At 50.8% G+C, this 22,221-nt stretch overlaps 1 protein-coding gene across 2 annotated transcripts; it reads left to right on the top strand.

Annotated features, from left to right (window-relative positions):
- Positions 1–48: 48 nt before the first annotated feature.
- Positions 49–12,317, top strand: METTL13 (methyltransferase 13, eEF1A lysine and N-terminal methyltransferase). Of its 2 annotated transcripts, none has more exons than XM_033092398.1 (9): positions 49–187; positions 339–590; positions 1,887–2,646; positions 3,908–4,107; positions 5,532–5,727; positions 6,834–7,001; positions 8,481–8,696; positions 9,606–9,737; positions 11,028–12,317. In XM_033092398.1, the coding sequence occupies exons 2-9, from the start codon at positions 438–440 to the stop codon at positions 11,300–11,302; spliced, it is 2,100 nt and encodes a 699-aa protein (XP_032948289.1). In that variant the 5' UTR covers positions 49–187; positions 339–437; the 3' UTR covers positions 11,303–12,317. The 2 variants fall into 2 exon arrangements, with proteins under 2 accessions (XP_032948289.1, XP_032948290.1); XM_033092399.1 differs by lacking the exon at positions 49–187 and having other exon boundaries at positions 194–590; positions 1,887–2,186; positions 2,397–2,646.
- The last annotated feature ends 9,904 nt before the right edge of the window (positions 12,318–22,221 follow it).

Genomic DNA, 22,221 nt, shown 5'->3' on the forward strand with positions numbered 1-22,221 from the left:
CTTCCGTCTGACGTAAACGCTCCGCGCCTGCAGGAAAGCCGGCGTGAGGCGAGCGCGTCGCAGCCAATGAGGTGTGAGGAACGAAAGGCAGTGGCCAATGAGATGCTGGGATGGTCTGAGCGGCCGACCAATCGGGAAGCCTCGCACCCGGATATGATTGCGGGTTCCGAACCCGAGCTCTGAGAAAGTGAGAGACTCAGCACGTGAGGCGGGCGGTGGGTGAGGGGGAGGAGGTGAGCGTGTGATAGGTTCAGTGTCTCCCGCGTGCGGTTGGCGTATAAGGGTCATTCCTTTGTGTTTTGAGTGGGGGATAAGTCAATGTGGCTGCTTGTCCGTAGGAAGAATTCCCGCTGCAGTGTCCTGGAGCCCGCGGGCGGGGCAGCCCCTCCGTTGGTGCCTCCCAGGGCGTAGGACAGTCTTGAAGACGCAGGGAGAATATGAATCTCTTACCAAAGAGCTCCAAGGACTTTGGCTCCGTTGACTACTGGGAGAAGTTCTTCCAGCAGCGAGGGAAGAAAGCTTTCGAGTGGTATGGAACTTACCTGGAACTGTGCGGGGTGCTGCACAAATACATCAAGCCCCGGGAAAAGGTAAGCGCGCCTGACGGCCCTGTGTGTGTGGCGAGGAGTGGGAACTGCCTACCAAGTAATCCTGCACAGAGTAGACAGTGGCAGGCCTGGGGCCTCTAATTCGGCCCATAATTTCAGGATTCAGGCTAAAAGGCAGCTAAGTATATCCTAAAGATTTTCAGATAACAGACCTCCAGCCCCCGCTCATCCTTCTGTTAATAGCCCGACTGGAAGACTGACGTCTTTAGTTAATCCAACCTAGGTAACGACTCCGAGAGAAGGAAAGTGTGCGTTTCTGTCACTGTGCATCGCTGTGAGGCAGGCAGCAGCTGTGGCTTTACTGATACGTGACTCTGTTATCACATAGTTGTGTCTGGGCCGCCCTGAAGTTGTAACAGCAGTAAGATGTAAATACTGGGCACATTCCAGAAGGGACATGTGATAAGTGCGATGGTAGAAGGCTTGACGGGGGTTGTAGTGGAGGTAGGGCAGGAAGGAAGAAGAGTAGAAAGCTAACATTGCTGAAGGAAGCTTTACCTGCCAAGCCTGGTGCTCTGTGTGTGTGTGTGTGTGTGTGTGTGTGTGTGTGTTCGTTCAGTAGTTGCATTTGCATAACAAACTGTGAGGTGAGTGGTGGTACCTGCATTCTACAGATGAGGAAACTGAGGCTCTAAGAGTCAGTTTCTTGCCCAAGATCACACATGTAGTAAGTAGTCACATAGGAATTTAAATTGAGGCCCATCTAGCTCCAAAGCGTCTGCACTTCTCATTGTACCATGCTTTTCCAGAGATTGTGATATTAGGACAGAATTTTAAAGGGTTGATGGGAGATTACACCACAGAGAGGGATGCAACAACCTGTGTTTACGTTTGGCTTCAGAAAAATATAATATCAGGAGGATGAGCCAAAAGTATGAGTGGAGCAGGATTATGCCAGAACTAGGCTTTCAACAGGAAAACAAATAGCAGATTTCAACTGTAACTAGTGCATTTGGATTCTGACTTCCCATCAGTTTTCTTGAGTTAATTAGGTTTGGTTCAGAGAAAAAGAACAACCGTGATTTGTTTCTGCAATATAGAAAGCTAGTTTCACATAACTTACGTTGTTGCTGAGTGTCGTTTTCACGAGTGAGTCCTCTAACCAGTGGTGTTCCACAGTGGGTCCTAGACTCAACTCTGTAATGGCGCTGTGTCCTGTGATAGTAGCATCTTCCCCTTTTGAAAACATGCAACAGCCAAAGCGAGACTAGATTCCTCGAAGCACGGGGAGCTCATTCCTTTGTCACGGTCACTGCCATCGTGTTGGTTTCCCCCCAGGTGCTGGTGATTGGGTGCGGTAACTCAGAGCTAAGTGAGCAGCTGTATGACGTGGGCTATCAGGATATAGTCAACATCGACATCAGTGAGGTCGTCATCAAGCAGATGAAGGAACGCAATGCCAGCCGCCGGCCCCAGATGAGCTTCTTGAAGATGGACATGACCCAGATGGAGTTTCCCGATGCCTCGTTCCAGGTGGTGCTGGACAAGGGCACCCTGGATGCTGTCCTGACAGACGAGGAGGAGAAGACCCTGCAGCAGGTGGACAGGATGCTGGCTGAGGTTGGCCGTGTCCTGCAGGTGGGCGGTCGCTACCTCTGCATCTCCCTGGCTCAGGCTCACGTCCTGAAGAAAGCAGTGGGTCACTTCTCTCGGGAGGGGTGGATGGTGAGGGTGCACCAGGTGGCCAACAGCCAGGACCAGGTGTTGGAAGCAGAGCTTCGGTTCCCCCTGCCTGTCTTTGCCTTCATCATGACCAAGTTCAGGCCAATCCCTGGCTCTGCCCTTCAGATCTTTGAGCTGTGCGCTCAGGAACAGGGCAAGCCTGTGCGGCTGGAGAGTGCCGAGCGGCTGGCTGAGGCGGTGCGGGAGCGGCAGCAGTATGCCTGGCTGTGCAGCCAGCTGTCCCGCAAGGCTGGGCTGGGGAGTCTGTCCCTGGACTTGTGCAGTGGGGACACGGGGGAGCCACGCTACACCCTCCACGTGGTGGACAGCCCCAATGTGAAACCATCGCGGGACAATCATTTTGCCATTTTCATCAGTGAGTTGGCATTGGTCCCTCTCTTCTCTGGAGGGGCTGGGGTGGGGCTTTGGTGGATGGGTATGCCTTGGCTGGTTTTATCTTGCAGGGGGCGGTACTTTGGTTAGACTAGCCAAGGCGCGAGGAAGGGACAGGAGCAGCTCTCCAGCTACCTGCTTCGATTTGGAGCTTATTTGTTCTCATCTTCCATTGCAAAGGCTTGATGAAGTGGGAGAAAGGGGGCGGTAGGGAGAAGAGAGAAGTAACAGATCAAATGAGGGACGTCACACATTGTAGAGATGTTAGTTACTTTGTAACGTGGAGGAGTAATGGAAGCAGTGGATGCAGCTGCCAGACCCGGGGAAGTGGCTGTGCTTCTCTGCTGAGTGTGGGGAGACAGTACAGAGTAATGACTACAAATGCGAGCGCTGGAACCAGACCGTTTGGGTTCCAGTCCTGTCCCAGTCACTTCCTGGTGGTGTGACGTTGGACACGTTACTTTTCTTTTTGTGCTTCAGTTTCGTCATCTATAAAGCGAGAGCGTAACTACCTTGGGTAGTTGTGAGAAGTGTCAGTGCTCTTAGGACGGTGCCTGGCATGTGACAAGTGCTTTACAAATGTAAGCATCGTGATCGAAAGGGGTGCATCATACCAGATTGACCTTAATAATCAAAAGAGAGACAATGAGGGAATGCTTTCAGAAGTAGAAAATGTTAGACGACTAGGCGGTGTCGATATGGTCATGCTCGTCATTTGATGACTGGGCCATTTTCCCGAGGGTTCCGTAATCCCGACTGCCCACCTGTCAGGACGGATAGTGCGCTAGGCTCAGCGTGGAGTCTGGGCGGGGCTGCCTGGTTTGGAGGCCCAGGTTGCCACTTATTAGCTGTGTGAACTTGGGCAAATAATGTAACTTCTGTGTCTCAATCTCCTCGTTTATGCGGTGGGAATAACGATGCTACGTGCATCCCGGGCTCCTGGGAGGATTCGATTCGTTTCCGTTTGTAAACGGCTTGGAACACTGCCTGGCGCGTGATGAGCTTGAGCGCTACTGCTCGTTTCCTTGCGCCAGGTGCAGCCTCCATCCCTTGCCCACAGGCTCCCACTCCTCCGCCCCCTCGTGCCCTCTGGCTGCTTTGCTCTGCACCTTGGGCCCTCGTGCATCGACAGCCCCTCAGTTGGAAGGGCGGGACAGGGCCTGGCTCTCTGCCGTGTGGCTCGTACTGGCTGTGGGCTCGAACACTCTCCCTGGGACCCTCTGTCACCAAGTGCCTGTTTGCAGTCCCCCAGGGTCGGGAGACTGAGTGGCTCTTTGGCATGGAAGACGGCCGGAAGCAGCTGGCGTTGAGCGCTGGCTTCAGGAGGCTGATCACCGTGGCGCTTCACCGAGGTCAGCAGTACGACGGCATGGACAGCATCCAGGCCGAGCTGTCGGCCAGAGTCATGGAGCTGGCCCCGGCCGGGATGCCCGCCCAGCAGCAGGTAAGAGCTCTGGCAGCAGCATTCACAGGTGTCTGGAGAAGTCGTACTAGCAGCTGGGAAGGCAGAGGGTGCCTTGGAAGGAGCTGGGTGTGACCCTGGTCCGTTCTGGGTGGCGTGCCTGCAACTGCGAGCTAAGTGGGCAGCAATCACGTTCCTTTGCCCCAGGAAGTGAGAGGAAGGCAAGTGGTTGCCCTTATTGGGACCCACAGAGCGTCTCTGTCTGGGGCCTCTCGGACTCCACAGAGACGGCCTGGAGGAGACGCTGTCTGCCCTGCAGGCTCCAGCTCTTCATACTGCCAGTCGCTGAGACTGGGTGTCTAGTTCCCCACTTTTGCACAGGACTTCCTTGGCCATTTTGCTTTTTGGAACCATCAGTGTCTGAGGGTAGCGTGCGAAAGGGTGCGAAAGGGATAGCTGAGCCGACTGAGCGTGATTTTCAGGATATGAGCGTTGCTGCTCTGGTGTTTTACTGGGAAGGAAACTGAACGTTTTTGTCAAAACGGTGACACGGTCTTCTTAGTTGGCACCATCAGTCTTGTGTCATCCAGGTCACAAGGCAGGGTAATTGACAGGTGATTGTACTGCATTTATAGGAAGGACTTTATCCTTCCTATTAGAGGGGAAAGCCAAGGTACCTGGAGGCTTGGTGCTTTAGTAACAGATCTGAAAACAAGAAGAGATTCCCACGTTCCTAGCCTTCCAGCCTGGGGTTCTGCCCCCAGGGCAGACCTGTGCTTACAGATGAATGTGTGTTTGCTGCTTCCTGGGGTTGGTGTCCGTCAGAGGGATCCCGCTGCTGTGTGCAGGTCCATGGTGACGTCTCACCAGTGACCCTCTCTGCAAGTCACGAGTCCCTGGTGGTTATGAAATACTCACCGAGGTCTTTCAAAAGAAATAGATGTAAAGATGCGGGAGGCACATGGAAACGTGTGGGGGGAAACCTGGTTTTCTCGGTTTGTCCTATTGTGTAGAGTAATGCGGTAAAAAGATGAGAGGAACTGAGGGAAGGGAGAAGTGTCTGCACACTCGGAGGGTTGCTTTCCCCTGGATTTTGTTATCCCTGTTCGGATTCCTTCTCTCATCCCTATATTTCCTGCCCGCGGGGTCCCCCGGGCTGTAATTGTCTTGGACTGTTGAGAGTTCTTTTAAGGACTACAGTTGAGAAACTCCTATTTTTCTTGGGGAAAACAGCTGCATTTCACTAGCAGTTTGGGGGCTCCGCTGGTTTTCCCAAAGGGGAATTAAACCTTTTGGGGTTTCCTCACAGGCCCTGAGGAGTACTATAAAAGAATGGCAAGTCTTAGGAGTTGTCGCCGCCCAGACCCTGGGGTGGGGATTCCTCCTCCACACACAAGGGAAGGGCTTTGGTTTCCCCTGTTCTTACTCGAGCCGCTGTCTCGAGCCCATCTCTGCTGTCCCTCCAGGTGCCCTTCCTGTCTGTGGGGGGGGACATCGGGGTCCGGACTGTTCAGCACCAAGACCGCAGCCCTCTGAGTGGCGACTACGTCGTGGAGGACGTGCAGGGTGATGACAAGCGGTACTTCCGGCGACTGATCTTTCTCAGCAACAGGAACGTGGTGCAGTCGGAAGCCCGGCTGCTGAAGGACGTGTCTCACAGAGGTGCGGTGTCGGGCATGGCGGTGGGGCCCAGGGGCCAGGGCGTGGACTCTCTGTCTGGGGTGGTCGGGAGGCCCTGGGTGCTGGACTGAGATGCAGGTACCTGTGCCCAGAGGCACAGGGCCCTGGGTTGTCCCCTTACCTTCCGGGCTCTTAGGGCGTGAGCAGCCATCAGCCACATGCAGGTGTGTGTTCCGTTCTTGAGCAAAGCCTGGTTGTGGAAAGATAAGGGGGCGGTTTGCTGAGTAAAGGTGATCATTGCTTTAGTGCCTCTGATGTCACGGCCGCCTGTTTTACAAGTTGCCCCATAGGCGTCTAGGTGTTCATTCAGCAGCTCTCGTGAGCTGAGCCTGAAACATGGACGATGCAGGCGCGCCCTGCCCGACGCCTCAGAGCTACCCACTGGCACCCGTTTCAGGCGGTTTTGGAGTGGTGGGTGCCTCAGGTCATGTAGTCAGCGCTGTTCCATGAAACTTCCTGCGATGGAGGACAGGGAAGCTGTCCTCTGTGCGCTTCTACTGTCTGCGTGGCACTAGGCGCAGGCAGGTCCACGTTCCAATCCTGGCTGCACCACTGCCTACTGATTCTGCACCTGGTTATTAACTGCAGATGCTCAGGCTTTCCGTCCGCCAATCATTGGAACTATAGGGCTGTTAGAGGAGCTCAAAGAGTAAAAGTCCTCGGACAGTAACTGGCACAGAGGATGTAATTAGTAACTAGAAGCCCTTCTTTCCTATAAGTTTATGAATAAGCTTTTCTCTTGTTAGTGGCCTGATGTTTCTCTGCAGAGAGGCTGAGTTTTCCCAGGGTTTTGGGTGTGTCTTTGTCCCTTTCCTTTTCCTACTCTCTGATATCCAGTGGTGTGTGTTAAATGTTTAACAACCATCTCTTTGGGGAAAGGAAGCCTCAATATGTACTGTTTGCGATTGCTGTGGCATAAAAATGGCCACTGAGGCCAGGTTTCAAGCTACCAACATGTCTCCACGTCACACAATTCCTGCATTTTTACCAGTTGGGTTCTTGAGCAGGGTGAAGCCAGCCGCAGTACGTGCGCTGGTATGCGGTGTACTAAGCACAGGACTTCATCCGTCTCCCTCTGTCTCACTTAGCCCAGAAGAAACGGAAAAAGGACAGGAAAAAGCAGCGGCCCGCTGATACTCCAGAGGACCTCCCTGCAGCCCCAGGGCAGTCCATTGATAAGAGCTACCTGTGCTGTGAACACCACAAAGCCATGGTCGCCGGCCTGGCCTTGCTGAAAAACCCGGAGCTGCTCCTAGGTGAGGAAGACGCCACTGCCCCACACAGTGGGGAGCATGAGAGATCACAGACGTGATCAACATCACTGCCCCGCACAGTAGGGAGCATGAGAGATCACAGACGTGATCAACATCACTGCCCCGCACAGTAGGGAGCATGAGAGATCACAGATGTGATCAACATCACTGCCCCGCACAGTAGGGAGCATGAGAGATCACAGATGTGATCAACATCACTGCCCCGCACAGTAGGGAGCATGAGAGATCACAGACGTGATCAACATCACTGCCCCGCACAGTAGGGAGCATGAGATCACAGACGTGATCAAAGCCGCTGCCTCGCAGTTTGAGAACAGTGATTACAGGCAGACCGAAGCATGTGCATTCACCTCTCATATTTCCAAACGTGTCCTAAATTAATGAACATCCAGATCACTTTTTCCTCAAACTCAGATTGTAATCTTGAAATGGCTACATTGTCTAAATTGTTTTCTTCTCATTTATTTTGAACATGAAGGTATAAAATACATTCCATGAGATAATATCAAGTACACAGCTCTTTAGGTGTTCAGCTTGGTGAATTTTTGCTTATGTATATACCCATGTAACCAGATGGAACATTTAGAAATCATGTGTCTGGAGAAATGCCTTTGCCCTCTAGGAGAACTTCTGGCTTTTCATTAATGCATCGTTTGAGCACCAGATGCAATTCTATCTTGAATTTCTAGTTTTGGAAAAAGTCCCTATTACAGATAGTGCAACCATAGCCTTATCACTAGTGACAGGTTTGGATCTGACCACGGTGGTGAAAACGCTCAGGCGTCTGCCTGCGCCTGTAACTCTTCCCCCCAAGTCCCCCAGTGTGTCTGCCCTGTACTTTTGGCCCATCGTGGTGTGGATACGTGCCCCTAGAGGCTCGGTTCTTACATTTAATCATCAGGGTCTATCTCCTTTCGGTGAGTCTGTCCTGTTTCTTGTCTTCCCTCCACCTTCCCTGGTGGCTGTGGTCTCTGTGTGCTTAGGCCCAGGACTGGGGCTGTTGTTTTCCTGTGATTTCTGGAACTCGGACCGATTGCCCTGGCCTGGTTGATGTGTGTGAGGGCCATTGTGGCCTGTGAGCGGAAAGCGGGGCAGAGGGCATGGCATCTACACTGGTTATGGACCAGATGCTGGCCGTTGTCCCTCCTGTTTCTTCGAGGGGATCTGACAGTGCTGATGGTGGGGACTTGTGATGAATAGCAGCTTTGGGAGCTTTAAGGGGCCAGAATAACAACACACTGGCTCATCTTCTGAATCTGGTAAAGGAAGGGGAGTCAGGCCAGGGTTTTCAGATGTGACATTAACTCCTAAATTTCTGGGATGAGACCGAGAGACCAGGTCCCTCTATCTTGTATTCCTTGGGTAGAGCCAAACATCTGACTCCCTCTCTTGCCCTCTCAAGGCTGGTACGAAACTTTCCGGTGAGCAGGTGGTAAATGATGCTTTGTTCCTTTTTTGCAGAGACTCCCCTGGCATTGTTGGTCGTAGGCCTGGGAGGGGGCAGCCTCCCCCTCTTTGTCCACGATCATTTCCCAAAGTCCTGCATCGACGCTGTGGAGATCGACCCCTCCATGTTGGAAGTGGCCACACAGTGGTTTGGCTTTTCCCAGAGCAACCGGATGAAGGTCCACATTGCAGATGGCCTGGACTATATTACCAACCTGGCGGGAGGAGCAGGTACTGTCCTGGGAGGACCTGGACGGGTGTCAGGGAAGATTGAGCCAAGCTTTTCAGGCCTGCAAGGGCCTCTAGCATTCATGCCTAAGAGGGCGGCCTCAGTATCATGTTAGTCTTTCACCTCTGTATTTTTTGACAAGTTTATTCAGTCAATACAGAGTGCCAACCATATGTTCAGCTCTGTGGTAGGGGTTGGGGTATAGCAACAACTAAAAGAGAGCGTTTCCTGTGCGGATGGCACTCACAGACCAGTGGGCTTCTCTTCGGACCCTGTAACCTTGCTACCTCCTCACCACCCCTGGAAACCTGAAGTCTGTAGGTGGGTGAAGAAAAGGAAGAAACGTGGGGATGTGTGTGGGAGGGTGCATTTTCTAAATCTTTCAGCTGAAGCTGAAACCAGAAACAGAGCAGAACTGCCTTCATGTCGATTGGTAAAACCTCAGGGACACGTGGCCGTGTCCACAGACATGTTTTTAGTTGTCGTCACCATTGGGTAGGGCTGCTTCTGGCATCCGGTGGGTAGAGACCAGGATGCTAGTAAGCCTGCCCAGTGCACAGGACAGCCACTGAGGGCAGTGAAGTGTCTGACCCCAAACGTCAGTAGTGCCGCGGCTGAGGAGCCCTGAGGCAGACGCCACTCGGTGGGAATTCTGGTAGCCCTGCTGCTCTGGAATTCAGTTCCATGTTCTAATGACTTGTGCCCAGTTCATGTCCCGCGAGCGCTCCCTGGAGCCTTTGTGTTTAGACTCCCGGCGTCAGTGTCCTGAGCAGGCCCGCCTCACCCTGCATGCTGCCCTTCTGGCTCAGCCACCCATGCGCACCACAGGTCACGGGAGAGCGGTGACGTGGGAATGCAGGCGGCCTCATTTTAGCCGGCAAAGACAACACCTCGTTTGCTTCTCTTCCCAGCACGGCCTCACTACGACGTGGTCATGTTTGATGTAGACAGTAAGGACCCAACACTCGGAATGAGTTGTCCACCCCCAGCGTTTGTGGACCAGCCCTTCCTGCAGAAGGTCAAAAGCATCTTGAATCCCGAAGGTATGGAGAACAACGGGTTGGGAGGGAGGTGGATGGGTCCTGTAAAATATTTCTCTCTTCAATGAAAAATGCACTATCGTAAATGTGTCTGTCGGTCGAGTTCCGTAAGCTGCCAGCACCGAATTGCCATTGCCAGCACCGAACACCGAGCGGTGCCGGCTCCCCCGAAGTCCCCTGCTTACCTCCTCCTGCGGGGAACTCGCTCCTCTCCAGGAGAACCACTGTCCTAGCTTCTCTCAGCACAGCTCCGTTTGCCCGTTCGTCTTCTTTCTCTCCATGGAATCATACAGAATGTAGTGTTTAAGTTTCCGTTTTCTTGCGCCCAGCACCATGTCTGTAAGATCCTTCTATAGTGTTACGTTTCCGTTCCTTTCATTGCTGTGTAGCATCACGGCGTGACCGTAGCACGGTCGGTTTCTCCATTCCGGCCTGGTCGTTGGCTGTTTCCTGTTTGGAGCTGTCATAAGTACTGCTGTCATTGGCAGTCCAGCAGGTGCCTTTTGGTGAAACATTTGCAGGTCTCTTGGGCACAGACGCAGGGTTGTAATTGCTGGATCGTGGATGACGCGTATGTTCAGTGTTCGAGATGCTGCCACATAGTTTTATAAAGTGGCTGCAGTCATTCGCATTCCCGCCAGCATGGTGACGCTGGTTGTCAGCTGAATTCTCCCCATGTGCCCTGGACGAGGCAGGATGTTATTCCATCCTCATAGCACCCGTTTTCAGATGGGGAAATGGAGGTAAAGAGACTTGCCAAAGTGACACGAGGTAACGACTGGGGCTCCCACCCAGGTCCTTAGTCCACATGTTTCCGCCCTCCCGGATGTTTTGATTCAGTGAAAGGTGCTGTGGTGAACAGAGCTGATTTACGACCTTAATTGTCACAGGTCAAGATAACCTTGGCTGTCTCACTGGCTAATAAATAGTGGACGGTGTCTGTCAAGAAGACGCCATCCCTGAGGTGTTGGCCCACTCTTTCTTGGAGTTATTAATTACTTCTTTCCCAAAGCAATTCTTTGGGAAACTGAGGCATGGAGAATGGTAAAACCATTTCTTAGCAGCACAGAAGAGCAAGAAATTAGGCTGAAGTTTCCTCATGGTTTATTGTTTGCCCTGCTTTTCTGTCTCCACCTTTGTGTGTGCTCTGCAAACCCACTGCTGCTGTCGGTGTGGTTCTTAGTCCACCAACCTCCCTGGGGCAGGAAGTGACCTTGTCCTTAGAGCTTAACCTCGTCTCCGCCATGTCACCTGATCTGTGGTCGTTCTGACTCTTTCCTTCCCATCCTACAGGTGTCTTTATCCTTAACCTCGTGTGCCGAGACTTGGGGCTAAAGGACTCAGTACTGGGGGGGCTCAAGGCGGTGTTCCCCCTTCTCTATGTCCGGCGAATTGAGGGGGAAGTGAACGAGATCCTGTTCTGTCAGCTGCACCCCGAGCAGACACGTGCCACGCCAGAGCTGTTGGAAATGGCCCAGGTGTTGGAGCAGACCCTGAGGAAGCCAGGGCGGGGTTGGGATGACACGTATGTCCTGTCAGATATGCTCAAGACTGTGAAGATCGTGTGATCGCTGGCCATGCGGCCCTCTCAGCTTCCTTCCCGACTGTCCGTGGGCTCCCGGCCTGCCAGACACTGAAGAACTAGCAGGCTCAAAACTTTTCAAGACTCGTGTTTTTCTCGGCTTCCCACTCAACCGCATGCGACCTCCACTGGGTGAGGTTGCCTGAAGACTTGGGAAAATAAAAATGTTTTTCCCATCCTGTCCTCTTCACTTCCACTTGGGTTGGTCGCCTTTGCTTCCCATATGGTCCTTGAGTAGGATTCCCGGCTGGAGCCCCCAGCACAGGCGACACCTTCACGCGTGTACACCAAGCTCCCAGGACTGGAGACGGTCAAACATGATGGCTGGTTTGCTTGTGCTTTGTTCTCCCGTAGGTTCTGTGGGAATGACCTCAGTTCTGTGCCAAAAGATCATAAACAGAGTAGGGTCTCCGTAGACGTGAGGCGGATTTGAGAGAGCATCTCTCCCCACGTGGAAGTGCCGCTAACATGTCCCCAAGGTTTGCGAATGTGCTAATCCACTCTACTATGTAGTAGCTTTTTTCAACTCGCCAAACCTTGTCGCCTAAGCGCTTTGCTCTCTCCTCAGTGGAGGGAGTGGATGTAACTGGCCTCGTGACTCGGGGGGGGCAGAGACTTAGCAGATTGAAGTCTCACGTTGAGTGGCAGCTACATGCCAGACCCAGCATACAGAGCTGGGGTGGAAGTAAAGATCTTTAAGAATGGCCAAAACGCATGGGTCAGGGCTAAAAGTTAACAAGTTTCAGGAACTTTTCTAAGTGATTTATATTCACTGTTTCCTTTAATCTGATATAAAGGATAATTAAACCAAAACCACGTCTGATCCCCAATCTCACCTGAGCCAGAGCATCAATCTTACCTGTTTATTGAAACTGTTACACCAGCAGTTCTGAGATTGGCTAGAATTTCACCTCTCTAGTTATGCCAAGTCTGAATTAATGAGCGGTGCTATGGAAAAGAGGCACTGTCACTACCCCCCACCCTGGCTTCTCTTTCCACAGGCCCTTTAACATGGACTCTTACGGTAAAGCATATTTAAAGGTAGGTTGTCATCCTTACCAAATTGTGTCAGCCCCCTGAGGAGGAAGGGTCTTCCCCGGGGGCCACGTAGAGGGAAGGGAACTCTTGTCATGCCCCTGACCTCAGAGGGCCTCCGCTTGGGACCCCTCCCTGGTTCGTAACCTGTGAGCTGCGTTGTTCGGATGCGGCCCGAGTCAGGCCTGCGGTCGGATCACCTGCTAGTCCTGTGCACACTTAGAAGCAGCACACGATGGCGCAGCCAACCTGAGGAGTTACCAGAATGATGACAAGGTCTCACCTGTATCTTCAGAGTTGTCGTCTAAGGAAATAGGCAGGTTTACTGGAAAGGAGCCTTTGGAGGGAGCAAGAGGCGCTCAGAGGTGATGATACTCGTCTTAAAAATTTTGAAAGACCATGGGATTGAAAGAAGAGTGAGGTTGATTGCATGTGCGTGTCCAAAGGCTGGAGAAAGACTGCTGGGCAGAAGTTACAGTTGGGCAGCTTTGGGCTGAATTGCCTAGAAAGATTTGTGCCAGTGGAGACCAGTCCGTTCACCAGAACGTGAGGTGACTCGGTGTTGACCCAAACCTTAGTCGAACGCCCTCTGTGCTTGCGAGTTGTGAGGAGAGTTCTGTACATACCAGCGATGCCAGTGGCCTGTATCCCATCTTCCCCACAAAGAGCTCTTCACTTTTTTTGGGGGGTGGGGGCTTCCATTTGATATTTACTTATTTTTTAATTTTGATTTTTGAAAATTGAGGTAACGGTTAATAACATGTAAGTTTCAAGGGTACACCATTGTAATTTGTTTGATCTCTATTTGCCTAGAGTGTGTTCATCACCAAAAGTCTAGTCTCCAGCCATCGTACCATATATTTGAGCCCCTTTAACCCATTTCAACCTTCCCCTACGCCCTTTCTCCTGTGGCTGGTTACTACCAATCTGTTGTCTGTTGTAAGTTTGCTTTTGTTCTGTTTGGGTTTTTTTGTTTGTTTTATATTCCACATCTAAGTGAAATCATAGGGTTTTTGTCCTTTTCTATCTGACTTACTTCATTTAGCGTAATACCCTCAAGATCCTTCCATGTTGTCGCAAATGGCAGTGTTTCATCTTTTCTTACGGCTGAGTACTATTCCATTGTATGAATGTACCATATCTTCTTTATCCATGCATCTGTCGATGGGCACTTGGGTTGTTTCCGTGTCCTGGCCATCGTAAATCATGCAACGAGTACACGGATGCAGATATTTTTTCGAGTTAGTGTATTTGTTTTCTTCAGATAAAGACCCAGAAGTGGGATTGCTAGATCTTATGGCAGCCCTATTTTCAGTTTCTTGAGGAACCTCCATGCTGTTTTCCATAGTGGCACTGCTTTACATCCCACTAACAGTGCACTACCTGGGAAACCTAAAAATACTTAGGCCTGGGGTGCAGCCTGTGCATCAGAATTTTAAGAAGCTCTGTGCAGCCAAAGTTGAGGACCACTGGGGGAGAGGCTGTGAGTGGCTGTGCTCCTAGGGGAGGAGGAAGGAGCTGCCATCCCGCCAGTGCGTATCGGCTGAGCCCCGAGATGCCAGCAGAAGGCAGTGGGTAGTTGGAGTTCGTCCTCCCCCCTCCCCGCTCCCCCAGTTTAGGGAAAACATTGTGTTTGCCTTTATTCACCACGACACTGGTGCGAGATATGTGGGTTTCTCCCCCACACCAAGCAGTTCTCCAACTCCCCGCCACCAACTGGGTGCCATACGTTTTCATTCAAATCGGACACTGTTTGCCTGGGGTCAGTGCAGACGTCACCCCGATTCAGGTACCCACCTCAGAATCACAAGTCCCGGCTGGCACTGCGCTTCTGACCAACTCGCTGTGAAACACGTTCCCGTGACCCCCTCCTCGGATTGATCGTTTGCTAGAGCGCTCCCAGAACTCAGGAAAAGCAGTTTCCTTAGAGCGCCAGTCTGTTACAAAAGGACACAACTCAGGAACAGCTAGGAGAGGCACTGGGCGAGGTGTGTGGGAAGGGGCGCAGAACTTCCGGGCCCTCTGGGCACCCCAGCCCCCTTGCACCCCCATGTGTTCGCCCACCCAGAAGCTTTCAGAGCCACGCACTCTGACATTCTTACGGAGGTTTCATCATGTAGGCATGATGGATTAATAACTCAATTTCCAGCCCTTCTCCCTTCCTCAGAGGATGGGGGTGGGGCTGAAAGCGCCAAGCTTGTCACCAGGGCTTGGTCTTTCCGGTGACCGGCTCCCTTCCAAGAGTCAGCTCATTAGAACAAAAGGCGCTCCTATCACCCAGGAAATGAGAGGACTTTCAGGAGCTCTGTGTCAGGAGCTGGGGCCAGGGACCAACATGTGTTTTTATTATCTCCCACACCTCTGCACTCGCACACCTCAGCTCTTGGCTCTCTGAGTGGATGACGGTAGGTCAGCTTCCTGCACAGGGTGACCCTCCACGGAGCACACAGCCCCACTCCCACTCGTACTCGGCCCTGAGTGTCCATCCGAGAACTGCCTCAAAACCCAAAGCCTGTAGTGGAGTAAACCGTAGGTAATCCAGTCTCTGTCTTGGGGCTCGTCTTGCCATTTGGTTTCTATAAGTTTGTCAACAGATCACGGTCGGTAAGAAGTAGAATTCGTAAGTTGGATTTTTCTTCTTTATATTCAATAGGAATTATTTTAGTTGCGAGCCTGTTCTGTGTCAGATACCGTGCTTGTGCTGAGAACAGAAAGAGGAAAGGGACGTGGCCCCTGATGTGACAGCTCACTGACTAGCCCGGGAGACGAATTACAGCCCGTGGATGAGTTGTGGGGCACCTGTACGAAGTGTGAGGAATGCAGAGAAGTGGGCGGGCGTTTGCTCAGAGTCATCGCACATCCCTGTGAGAACAGCCTCAGGACAACCTGCTTCAAAGAGATTGAAGGCCGGACACACGCACGGTTCTGTTTTTCTAGCTCTGGTGTGAGCTGTTTCCTAGGCTTCCCAGTAGATGGCACTAGAAATCACAGTTAAGTTCTGGGGAGTCTGGAAAATTCGCCCTGGGAGAGCAGAACTCTCTTTCAAGGAGCTCTGTCACCCGAACCGTGTTTCCTGCTTCTTTCGCTCGTGTTTGAGGATAGACTCTTACTTTGCCTGTGTTTCTCTCTTCACCCGATACTGTACACACTCTGCGTTTCCCTCTCATCCTTTTGTCCTTCCCACGCACGTGGAGAAAGCACGATTTTCTCTGATCAAGGAAGCCTGCGATGGGGAGTGCTGCCTGAAGGCAAAAATCCTTTTGCCCCGTTCCCTGATTTAGGAACAGCAGCAGGAAATAAAGTAATGGGATAATGCCCATAGGATGTGAAGGAGGTTGAATCTAGGAAGCGTGTAAGGAATACAAGTGTAGCATATGTGTATCTGGGCCTGAGCTGCCATGTGAAGTTTTCTGCCAGGATAGAAGTCATTGCTATCACAGTAGGAAATTAGTAGATATGACAAAAATGGGCAAAATAAAGCTTGGTTGAAATAATGGATTGGGATTTTTTTTTTTTTAAATGCAAGCCTTGCCTGTCCTGGGTTGAATAGTGGCTCCCCAAAAGCAAGATGCACGTCCTAACCTCTGGAATCTGTAAAAGTGACGTTATTTGGAAAAAAGGGTTTTTGCAGGTGTGAGTAAGGATCTCGAGATAAAAATCATCCTGGGTCAGGGCAGCCCTAAATCCAAAGACAAGACCTCAGAAAAGAAGGGGAAACGGAGACGGGAGACACGCAGGAAGAAGACACAGGCAGATTGGAGAGAGGCGTCCATGAGCCGAGGGTGGCCCAGGATGGCAAACAGCCACCGGAAGTAAGGGAAGAGGTGTGGACGAGTCTCTCTCAGCGTCTGGGAGGAACCCACCCCGCCAGCACCTTGAGGGAGGATTTCTGGCTTTCATAACTGTGAGAGAATGAATTTCTGTGGTTTGAGGCCACCTCGTTTATGGTTATTCGTTCTGTCAGCTTCAGGAAGGGAATACACTGCCCCAAAGGGTTCTGTGTGCCGCTCGCTCCACAGATCCAGCAGCTGGATGGCCAGTGAGTGACAAGAACAGACTATGGATTTCAGTCGTGAGAAAGGGCAGGGCCAGCACTAGAACCTACATCTCTAGGCTTCCATTCCAGTTAATTGTTTGAAGGTCTAGGTCCACTAATTATCATCTGTGTTTTTTGATTGACTGATTTTTTTTCTCTCCTTCTTGTGGATTGGTTTGTTTTGTTTTTGCTTCTCTGCAGGCTTGTTAATATTCGATTGGGTGCCGCACCCTGTGAATTTTACATTTTTGGGTGCTGGATATGTTTGTCGACTGATACATAGTTAAGTTACTTGGAAAGAGTTTGATGTTTTTGAGTCTTGCTTTTAAGCATTATTAGGCGGAAACCCTGAGGCGTGTTTAGTGGGAAGTTAATTCTGCCCCAGGACTGAGGGGGAATCTTCCGAATACTCTGCCCAGTGCCCCACGACTCATGCAGTTTCCCACCCCGCATGACAGAGCCTCCTGAGTGAGAGCCCTGGGATTATTTACCCTGATCGATCTATCGTTACAGCCCTCTGCTGAACACCTGAGGGGACCCTCTGCCTTGCAAACTCCAGGCACTTGATCTGTGTGTCTTCAGCTCCCAGAGCTGACGAGGCTGCATGTGGGTCCATGGCCTGGAAACTCCCTTGAGGCCACTAGCCCAGTCACTGGAGGGCTCCCGTCACTTTTCTCCTCTCTCGGGCATCCATGTCCTTTACGGCCTGATGTTCGATGTCATGAGAACCCTTGTTTCATGGATTTTGTCTTGTATTTCCATTGCTTCAAGGCAGAGAGAAACGCTCTGACTTCAACGACATATATGAGCTTAGACATTAGGCGGTGACTGACTCTTCTTCCTTCAGGCCCCATGTTTTCATTCTGGTTTCCTGTCCCTTTTAAAGTGATAACCCATAATATAAAGCCATTTTTTTTTAAATGCGTATTTTAGAAATTACTTACTTTTTTCCAGTTACAGTTGACATTCAGTATTATATTAATTTCCGGCGTACAGCATTGTGGTTAGACGTTTCCCTAATTTATGCAGTGGTTCCCCCCATAAGTCCAGTACCCACCTGGCACTATAGTTGTCACATTATTGGCTGTATTCCCTATGCGGTACTTGACATCCCTGTGACTTTTTTCTAACTACCAATTGGTATTTCTTACTGCCTTCACCTTTTTCACCCAGCTCCCAACCCCTCTCTCCCCTCTGGCCACCATCAGTTTCTTCTCTGTCTCTATGGATCTGTACAACTCCCTTTCCACCAAATGTTTAGTGCAGTGCCTGGCACAAAAAAGGCCCTTGATAAATGACTTGAACGAATAAGAAAATGAGCACATGCCAGGTTGGCTGAAGAGAAGGCTGCGGTCCCCTCTTCGTCTTCCCCAGCAGTCCCAGCAGGAGGGCCCCGGGCCTCTGGTCCCTGGACACCTGGGAAGCACGTGAACAGCAGCAATCTAGTATCTGGCCCCACTGGCTCAAGCAGGACCTCTAGGTCTCCTGAGACTCCTTTCCCATCCCCGTAGCAGTATTTCTGAATTTATTAGGATTCATGAAATAATTACTAGATACTTTGAGCTGTTGGGGGCGAGGGGGAAGGCACTATAGTTACAAAAATAGAAGATGGAAATTTTTTGTTCCCTCAAATCGTAAACTAATGTCTGAAAATCTGATTGTACTAGTTTTGGGCTGTAAATGTCACCTGTTAGCAAGCAAGCCATGAAATTCAGAAAAGGGCACTTTGTTTCCTAAGATACCTCCTGTTTCAATAGCTCCTGGGGAGCACGTGATGAGGAGATCCAAGGCCCCTTCCTGGCACACTTTGCCATTTCCAGCACTTTCCTCCTAGAGGGTCCTTTCCAGCCCAGTGGTCTGTGGAGCAAAGAGGAGGGCCCAGAATACACCTTCTGCCTCAGTTCCCCTCCCCCACGTGTCTGTGTCCCTCAGGCACGGTGACATCCCGTGCATTGCTTGGTTCCACAGGGTGGTTCCTCTGAGAGGCAGTGGTTAGGGCCCTTGGGGAGTGCAGTTATATTTAGCCTCTGTTTGTGGAGCTCTTGCCTCCCAGCGTGGTGCGCTCACAGAGGTCGCCTTTGGCTTTCTGGTGTCCAGAGGTCTTGCTCCTTAACTCCTCAGCCTGAGGAGAGGGCCCTGAGAGGTAATGCCTTGGGGCTGAGAGAGATTGATAGCTCGGACGGATTTAGGAGTGACCAGAAGATTCTCTGCCCTTTCTCGTTGCACCCCCACCTCCCACGCCTCAGCAAGGCTTATAGATGCTACAGTGTGGGGAAGTGAGTTCAGATAAACCCAAACGACATATGTAGTATGACATAGGTGCTTTAATTTGCATTTTAATTACTTATTAAAATTCGCACTCAAATGGATGTTTAATATGTGTTAGTCATACCCACATGTTTATTCATTTCATCCCATAAGAGTTATTTGAGACAGGTGCTAGGAGTTTCTCCGTTGCCCTCAAGAGGAAGAAATTGAAGAGGGTTAAGGCATTTACTAAACAAGTTAGAAACTGAAATTTAAAATTTGGTCTGCTGATTCTCGTTTCAACGCTCTCCTCACTATGCCCTCTTTTCTCAGGGGGACCTCTCCATGGGCCAATAATATTTATCTTAGCTCTTGGATTTACCTGTCAGTAGTGAGGGGCATGGATAGAAGAAAGAGCACTAACTCTGGCATTAGATAAACCATATTTTAAATCCTGGAGCCATCACCGAAAGGCTCTGTGACTTGGAGCAAACTAACTAACATCTCTGACTTTCAGTTTCTTTACCTATAAAGTAAGGATAAAAATGCCTACCTTCCAGTATTGTTGTTTTGAATATTCTGAGAGCTTATGTCTATAAATGATTGGCGCACTGAGTCTCTCTCTCTCTCTCTCTGCCATTATCTTTGATTCCCTGCTTGTCCTGGCAGCAAAACTTGACCAGTAGCAGTGATGGACACCCAGATCGGCAGGGGGGAGTTGGTAACTTTGGGGCTGGGGAATGCCCTGCAGGAGCCCCATTTCTTAGAGGTGTGGGTAAGACCACCGGCTGTTTCCCCAAAGCACATTCCCCTCTTCCCGGGTCAGTGCTTGTTTCCCGAGCCCCGCTGGGCCTCTCGGACACCCTGGCCATCTCCTGGGCAGTGACCCTGATATGTCACTCTTCATCCTGCCTGCTAACTGAACGTGACAGCGTAGTGGAATAGGATGGGTCTGGGACACAAAATATACATATATTTTTTAAATGGCTAAAAGAATCATGTAATCTCAATATGAAAAATGGTTTCTCAGTTTATTCCTCAGCTCTTTTCTTGAGTCACCTCTTTACAGCAGTCAACTGTACCAGGTACAGACATGAGTAGGAAATGCCCCCAACCCTTGGGAGCTAATGGAAAAACAGAAATCTGACACAGGGTGATTTTTACTGGAAGTTCCAACAATTAAAGCCTTCTTCCTCCATTAGAATAGATCCCAAAGTGAAGTTGTGAGTTTTCTGTCTCTGGAGTTTTCAAGCAGGTGCTGGGTATATGACGTGAGAGAGACTCAGATTTCGAGTGCAGATAATGAGGTGCACGGTAAGGCCTTTTCTCCAAAATAAGAGGCTGCCCCTCGCTGGCTCTCTGAACTTGGCAAGGTACTGTCCTGTCCAAGTCTCATTTCTCTTCATCTGTAAAATGAAAGTGTTGTGACCTCTAGAAATAATGGTATGTGGAAGGCACTCAGTGCTTGGAGGCTAATTATGATAATAAGCCAAGAAAACCGTCCTTTCAGATGTTAAAATGTGTAACACTTTACTTTCCCCAAGAAATACAGTGTTTTAGCATAGTGAAAACAAAGCATGCGAGTCTTGAATTGTGTGTATATACTCGTATAATGGCATTGGCTTGTATTTCCGCACAGAAGCAGTGGAAGGATAGACAGCAGACTGTTGAAAATTGTGACCTAGGGATGGAGATGGGAGCAGGGGATGGGGATGGGTACCCAGGATGAGGACCATAGAGGCGTGGGAACAAGATTGTCAGATGGATGGCCTTTTATTGTTTTAACTTTGAACCATGACTGTATTTACAAACATGGCAATAAAATGAAGTCTTGGGGTAACTTTTATGGTGTGAATTTCAGACATGTGTCCAATGGGTTCCATTGAAAGTCCTGGGGGTTCTTTTACCTCCTTCCCTTTCATAACCCACCTCTTTTCTGGAATTTTCCTTTTAACCTGCCCCCTCCCAACACCCCTCCAGCCCCACCCCCACCCCCACCCTTGGCTTTTTCTCCCTCTTTCATTTTATGTCTGTTCCTCATTCCCTCCCTCCCTTCTCCTCTTCCCTTTCTTTCTCTCTTCTTTCTTTTCCTTTCTTTCCTTTTCTTCTTCTTCTTCTCTCTCTCCCCCCTTATCCCTCTCCCTCTCTCCCCTTCCCTCCCTCCCTCCTTCCCTCCCTCCCTCCCTCCCTCCCTTCCTTCTTTTCTTCTTTCCTTCTATCCATCCATCTTTCCTTCCGTCCTCTCTCCCTCCCAGTTACAAAACCTGGAAGACTCTCCACTAAGAGAGGAACTGGGGAAGACAGACTGGGTTAGAAGCCAGTCAGTAGAGGGTACTTACCTCTCAAAATGAGTTTCTTGCTGAAGCTAAAATTGGAAGAGAAGAGAAGCTGGTTTTGGAGTCGTGGACACTGTGCCCACAAAATGACTGAGTCTGGTGCTGTGGTGGCTGGTGGCTGGTGCTTATCTCAGAAGCACAGGCCTATGCACCGCTATCTGATTCGTTTTCAGCAGCAGCCTGCTCTTTTTTTTTTTTTTTTTTTTTGTTGGGGTGGAAGGAGGACTATTGGAGGACTGACAAGAGAGATTATTTGAGGACAGAACCAAACAGAAGACCATTTCTAGTGCTTTTTAACTCATTGAGTGCTGGGAACCCGGTGAGGCAGAGCGTGGCTTTATGCAGCTTTGATTCAGCTCAGTGCCCTGCTGACAGCAAAATGTGTCTGAGTCACAGGGGGTCAAGTGACTGTAGCTCCTCTGATGAGTCATTGTCTTGCTTCCATTAATGTCCCAGCAGCTGGGGCTGACTTGTTTACTGAGAGCAAGCTCCAGCTGCCTGCAGGTACAGACCCTTGCTCCTGCCTCAGCTGCATAGCCAGCAGGCTTGTGTGGGGAGCCTGAGCACTCCTGGGGGGTCCTAATGCGTGCCAGGCAGGAGGGGCTGCCCAGTGTGATGTGAAGACGCTCTTTCCTCCGATTTGGTATCGCAATGAGCAGGTGTTTCAAGTGGGAGCCCAAAGGATTGAGCAAGAGGTAGAAGGTGTTACATGTGTCACCCAGGGTCCCAGATGGCACCTCCACACTGGGCAACGGAAGGGCATTCAATAGACTATTTCTAAGGACGTGAGCAGGGTTCAGAGAAAGAAGAAGGGACAGTGTGCGGCCCGTGGACAAGCAAGAATAGGGAGGTTTCCGAGGCTGAAGAAGCAAGGGGAGGGGGAAGGGTATGGCGAGGGTCACCCGAGAGGAGCTGTGGCCCTCCTTAAGGGTCACGGTCCACCCACAGTCACCCAACAAGACGGGAGCTAGAGGAGTGAATAGTCAACCTCAGGCTCCTTCCACCTCCCTTCTTAGATCCTTCCACTGGCCAAATCGAACGGGAGACCACAGGGCACAGGAGCTGTTGGTGCCAGATGTACAGGTCACCTGCTGGGGAAAAGGACGGGGTGGAGAAGGGGGAGCATGGCTCTGGGGCAAACAGAAAACACCTAGTGCAACTTGCTAGCTAGTCGAGTAAGTTTCCTCTCTGCTTGTCAGTGTTTTACATCAGGAAGACCGGATATTGCCCGACCGACAGTGTACGGAGAAT

This window comes from Rhinolophus ferrumequinum, chromosome 22, assembly GCF_004115265.2.
Source record: "Rhinolophus ferrumequinum isolate MPI-CBG mRhiFer1 chromosome 22, mRhiFer1_v1.p, whole genome shotgun sequence".
Taxonomy (NCBI): domain Eukaryota; kingdom Metazoa; phylum Chordata; class Mammalia; order Chiroptera; family Rhinolophidae; genus Rhinolophus; species Rhinolophus ferrumequinum.